Source organism: Protopterus annectens, chromosome 11.part0, assembly GCF_019279795.1.
Source record: "Protopterus annectens isolate FY-2018-M chromosome 11.part0, PAN1.0, whole genome shotgun sequence".
NCBI classification, from domain to species: Eukaryota; Metazoa; Chordata; order Ceratodontiformes; family Protopteridae; genus Protopterus; species Protopterus annectens.
In genome coordinates this window covers 1380744944-1380751052 of record NC_056745.1, presented here as the reverse complement: position 1 = coordinate 1380751052, position 6109 = coordinate 1380744944, and the positions used below count along the sequence as shown (strand labels likewise).

Here is a 6109-nt window from a genome sequence, read left to right as displayed (position 1 = left end):
GGGGTTGCAGTACGCCATGTAATTTAACGTTGGCGCGTCAGCTTTTATAACACCGTTTTTGTTTGCATACAACAGTATGAACATTTTTTTTTTTTTTTTTTGGATTTCGAGAGCGCCCTACGATGGAAGGAAAAGTCAGATTTAAGCCCCCGGTGTTTACAAGTTTTATAATGCTAGTTAAACACAAGCAATACTCGGTAGAATAAGCTACATGCTCACTCAAATTAAGCACTTTTTCCCCAGAACATGGAATTTGGATCCACCGTAAAGCAAAAGTATGTTTATGATCAGATAAACCCTAAATGCCAAGGTTGTGCAGACAGCGCATTTGAATTAAAATAATGCTTTACAAAGATGTGGGCATGGTTGCTTTGGACAAGTGTAGCATACACCATTTCAAAATTTGTACAGCTGCAAATATACACATTTTATTCCATCAACTATACTTAATCCCCGTACAGCAGGGGCATTACAAACTGAAGGTAACAGGAGTAGAAAAATTCTGTACAACGGAACGCCAGTTTCCGGAAAGTCTCTGTCCAAGCTTTACAACGTAGGGCTACAATTGGGCAGGTGTATTTTCCCTCCAAATTAATAGTTAAAGGGAAAATGGATAAGAAACCCTGAAAGCACACTCGCCCTCAACACTTCCCCAAAGGAAAAAAAAGTTAACCACAAATGCGGACATGCCCAACTAGTCATCACAAGTCGGAGATGCATGCAACAAAGCGTTTAACAATCAGTTAAAAGTCCCTTGACCATGCCCAACTGACCCCAATTGACAAATTCTAGTGTTCCGAGTAACTTCCGACCCTCTAACCCCCTCACAAAACTAGTGACTGAGAAAGGATGGCGAGCTACACTTACTTATAACCACATACTAGTTTTGCTTTGGACAGTTTCATACTCTACTGTTCTGCCAATGCACCAGTGTTTTAAATGCCCCTATTTTTTGATTTGTCCTTGACTGGGTGAGATTATACCCACAAGTGTCTATAGCCCCAAACACGCAAGCACTGCCGATAGCAGCTTCATTAAGTTACGGGAGTATCTGATAAGCGATACCCTCCACCATACCCGTTAACTGTACAGTCTTTCGCAGAAAGTCCACATTTTTTGGCTCGTTTTTTTATATACAGGTTTTCTGGTAAATTACTGTCAGGACATTAAAAACTGAAGACAGAAAATAAGGACATTTCAGCTTCGGACGTCATACTTTTCAGGAATGTCATGCTAAAGCAAAACTTGTTAGTTATTTTATCAACTAAGCTCGTAAGAGTACTATTTAAAATCCATCGTCCTTATATTTTGTCCCCGATCTCTGCTGCTTACGAATTTATACCTGGCTGTAGCTGCCAGTTATTCTAGTCCAAAACGAGATTGAGAGGTATGTCTGCAGCTAACGAATTTATACCTGGTTGTAGCTGCCAGTTATTCTAGTCTAAAACGATGACACCATTCAGCAACTATATTACCATCTGCAAGAATTACAAAACATACACAGCAAGAATAAATCACTTCCAAACCCTCGAGCAGAATCACTGCTCACACCAGCCGGTGCTTCACTAGAAATTTCACTCCGGTCAGTTACAGTAAAATCTATTTTAAAGTTTCTCACCTACTACTGCTTCTTGAGTCAACCGCCTGCGGCGAGTCGCCTCTCCCTCAAAATCTGTGGTTGACATTATTATTAAAATTTTACAACCGCCAGTTCCCCGCTTTCCTGAATAAACCCGTCCCTAAAACTGCTAATTCAAACGTCTAATTAACTCCAGCACTTTAAGGTGTATAACCTTAAACAAACACAAGATAAACCACAAACATGAGTTATTTTATAGTTGCGATACTAAACGTAAAACTGGAGAAGGTGTGCTGGGAGTTGTAGTTCTAAAGGAACTTTGTGTGCCGCGTATTAACTGTCACAGCAGTAAGAGTGGGAGAAACGTACCTCACAACGTCTTACAGCAAACAATCTGGACAAAACCATTAAGTAATTTGGGAGGACAAAGGCAGAAAAATAGGGTCATACTGCCCTTATAAATGTTGCTGTTAAAATTACAGGACTTGTGTTAGCATGCATTTTTCGAAAGGATATGAAGTCTGAAACTCGGATGTATGTCATTTTTGGTGACTTCATCTCTCAGTGATTTACCAGAAAACAAATTGTATGCGGAATAGACCAAAATACCATGCACTACTGCACTCCTGTGCAGGGCTTGTGCAGCTTGGCAGCACTGCACAGAGATGCAGGTACTAATGACATATCCAAAGCACTTCCATGCAGGTAGCTGTACTCCAGGGTGCACAACTGGGAGCATATGATTAGGAAGACTACTGTTTCAGTGAATTACATTGCTATGAGAGCCATACCTTTCAATTGTCCAGATTTTTGCCTCATATTTTTGGTCTGTTCCTCATAACATTTGTGGTTTTCTTGATTATTGTGGTAAATCACTGAGGACTGACTTCACTAAATAATGATAGGCATACAAATTTCAGAGATTAACAGTCTTCAGAAAATGCATAGTAACATAAAAGATTTTATTCTAGCATTTTTTAAGTTTATAAGAGCAATATTTAAAATCTGTCCCTATTTTCAGGGCTTTTTTTCTCTTATTATTTCTGGCCTTGTCCACATTTTTTGCGCTAAGAGGTTGAGAGGTTTGATGAGAGCAACTCAATGAAACCACTTTGTGTGACAGTAGAGTTCTTGTGTGTGACCTCAGAGGAGTAGGCATATATCAGATGGGGGTCCTATATGGGATGGGGCTTGCCAAGGTTCACTGAAAGTGGTTTTGGTGAGGTGAATTTGGAGTTTTGGCATTCTTTAAAATGGTGTTCAAGCTCTCAGCATGAATCCTCATAAGCAGCAGCATGGTAACTATGGCATACACATCTGTGCAGAGAAATGTACAGAGAAGAGCAAGACACAATACACAGAGCAGCTGAGCACCACATTGTATACATTTCTTTAGAATTGAAAACATTACTTCAAGTCCACTGCATCTTGAAACAAGTCAATATGTGTACAGTATTTGTAACTGCAATGTTGTGGTGTACGTGTGATTATGTCTCAGAAGCAAAAAGGGGGAAGTGGTGCATAGGAAAGTGGAAAAAAGGGAAAGGCTGCAAGCAGAGGAAGCATAACATATAGGAGTGTGAAAGATGGTAAGACAGGACAAGTTTTTTTTGGTGGGGATAGGGTACCAGTTCCCCTTTTTTAGAGGAGAAGCGGGGGTAAAAAGAAAAGAAGGGTAGGAAAGGAGGTCAGTCAGTTTGAATCTGCTGACAAACACACACACAGGGTGGATGTGAACACACTAGGATGGGGAGACATAGGAGGAACAGAGGCAAACAGTGAGTAAACAATTATTGATGGTGAAGTTTGGATAATGCACCAGGTATGGAGCACAACACAAGAGGAAGGTGTTACGCAAGGCTACAGATAGGGTGGGATACAACCATGTTGCTTGCACCCTTGACCCAAAGGGATATTACTGTGGTCCATCACCATATGTTGTTCAGATTTTTCTACCATCAGTTTTCTGCATAGAAAGGCAAACTTTTTCTGGATTCTTCCATAAGTTTTAAATACTCTTTTTAAAGCTGATATTGTAGTGGTTACCTAGGTGGCTGCATGAATTGCAGTCCTAGGACCTCCCACTGTGATTCTGTGACCCTCACCCTCTTGCTTTGCAGGCATTAACTCCCTTATATAGATCTAATACTTTTTATCACATATCGTGTATGCACTGAACATTTTGCAGGTTTTGGCTGATTTCATATCTGTGACACAGTGCTTTTTAACTGAGGCAGCAATTTTTAATGCTTCCTATATATTTCATTTAGGCTCAGGTAGTAGGTATTCATGAATCTAACAACTTTAGGTCCTTTTAACCAGTTGGTCTCCCACTGTTTCATAGGATCATAGGATAATAGGAAGTAACTTGGTTATTGGCCCTGAAGCCCTTATAAGCCTAGCCAAGAGTTTAGCCCATGTTTAGACAAGTCAGCACCCAAAGCCTCTGTCCAGCAGGGACACAGGTGGAATCCCAAGGGTGTATTTTCTGTTTCCCATCCAGTTATCCAGATTGTGCTTGAAAAGGGATTATGAGGTACTCAGCTTGACGTGGAGAGGGAGTCTATTCTTCAGATGGGGGAGTCTCTGGGACACAGATCTGTCCTGCCAACAAGTCCTATTGATGTCACAGACCAGGTTGAGGTCACAAGTGTGAGTTACTCAAGTGGAGGTTGACTTGCGGATATGCAGCAGTCCCATCAAGGAGGGATCTGAGATTGCTTTGTATGCCAGACAGATGTCACCTCTGAGGAGTCTAAATGAAACTGAGTACAGGGACAGGGCTTTTAGCCTATCTGTGTGGATGTTTGAGACCCTAGATTATTCTGGTGAGGAACCTCTGTGGTATCTCCAGCTGCTGCATGTGCTTTGCGAGGTACATGCCGAAGGGGACATTGTACGAAATAATTGGCCTTATAATGGAAGAATACAGGAATGGTATGGTCTCTTTGTCCCTGGATAAGATACTCTTGCTTATGAGGTGGGCCATGTTGAAAGCTTTCTGTACAATGGAAGCAACATGGTGGTTAAAAGTCAGGTTGCTATCAACCTGGGTGCCCACATCCCTCACAACTGATTGCGTGCTTAGGACACTGTTATTAATGTAATAATATATGGGGGTGTCACTCTCCCCAAAGGGGATGATAATGCATTTTTTGGTATTCAGCTTGGCCATGTTTCTGGCACCAGTCATTTGGGTGAGATGCTCTTGGAGAACATCCACATCACTTGGGGAATTGATGACCATGCCCAGCTTGCAGTCATCTGCAAACTTGGTTAGCCATAGCCCACTGGTTTTGGCCTGCACCTCAGAGAATATTCTTTATCACCAACATTTCTCACATGGAAGCCACATAATGCATGATTCTTTTATCCTGTCATTTCACCTTTCACTGAATTTTACATTCAGAACAAAATGTGCTTTCAAAGCAGTGGGAACAAAAGTAAAAGCAGGTTGCTTCAATATTTGGAAGTATATAGTACATTTCTGTGTTTAGTATGAAGGGCATGGAATACAGTTTCCTGCTTACTGGCATCAGGTAATTTCCCTCTTTGCCACAAATCACAAATAAATAATTTTCAAACATTTGTATCCCCATTTTAAATGTAATTCTAGGTGTGGACAGACATGGGAGTGTATCTCTAAACTGTACAGAATTTCATAGCATGTCAATTTGTGCCTCATATTTTTGGTCTCTCTTCCTTATAAACTTTGTGGTTTTCCAGCAAATCATTGAGGACTGACTTCATTAAATAATGATAAATATTTTTTTTTTCAGAATTCATATCATTTAGAAAATGCATGTTATTGCAAAACCTGTTATTTTATTAACTTTCTAAAATTATAAGAGCAATATTTAAACTCTGTCTCTGATTTTGGACCTTTGATCCCTCACTGGTTTGGGCTTTGTCCAGAAATCTTGTACTTAAGAGTCATGCACTACATGTAAGCAGGTACTAGAGAAACAGCCACTATCTCTGATTTATCTTCATTTTATTTTGTAGCAGTAAGTTAAATAAATCACAGGATAGCCAGAGTTGACTATTGAAAATAAGGACATAGGGAATCTCCAAACTCTGGACCCCACGCAGTTTAGATTTGTGAACGATAGATCATGCCTGCTCAACCTGATAAAGTTCTTCAAGTCTGTCACCAGAGCTGTGGATGAGGGCAAGGTAGTTCACACAGCCAACCTAGATCTTGCCAAGGCCTTCAACACCATCCCTCACTCAGGAATCATAGATAGACTCACTGAACTAGGCATAAACCCCTATGTCATAAGATGGGTTACCAACTGGCTCACTGATAGAACCCACACTGTGAAAGTAGCAGACTGCAAATCTGACTACCGACCAGTTACAAGTGGTGTCCCACAGGGATCAGTCCTGGGTCCCCTCCTGTTTGGCATCTACTTCTCTGAAGTTCAAGCCAACACAAAAGGACTCTGGTTGACCAAGTTCGCAGATGACTGCAAACTGGGAACCATTATTGATTCTCCAACTGATGTAGACATTCTACAAAAAGGCCTC

General features: G+C 40.8%; 1 protein-coding gene across 1 annotated transcript in view; it reads right to left on the bottom strand.

The window, feature by feature from the left end:
* LOC122815078 (putative cation exchanger C521.04c) overlaps positions 1 to 1855 on the bottom strand; it is a 1300764-nt gene extending 1298909 nt beyond the window's left edge. The window contains exon 1 of the mRNA XM_044087322.1: positions 1619 to 1855. Within this exon, the coding sequence (XP_043943257.1) occupies positions 1619 to 1685 (67 nt within the window). The 5' untranslated portion in view covers positions 1686 to 1855. The remainder of the gene's footprint in view (positions 1 to 1618) is intronic.
* Positions 1856 to 6109: the final 4254 nt, after the last annotated feature.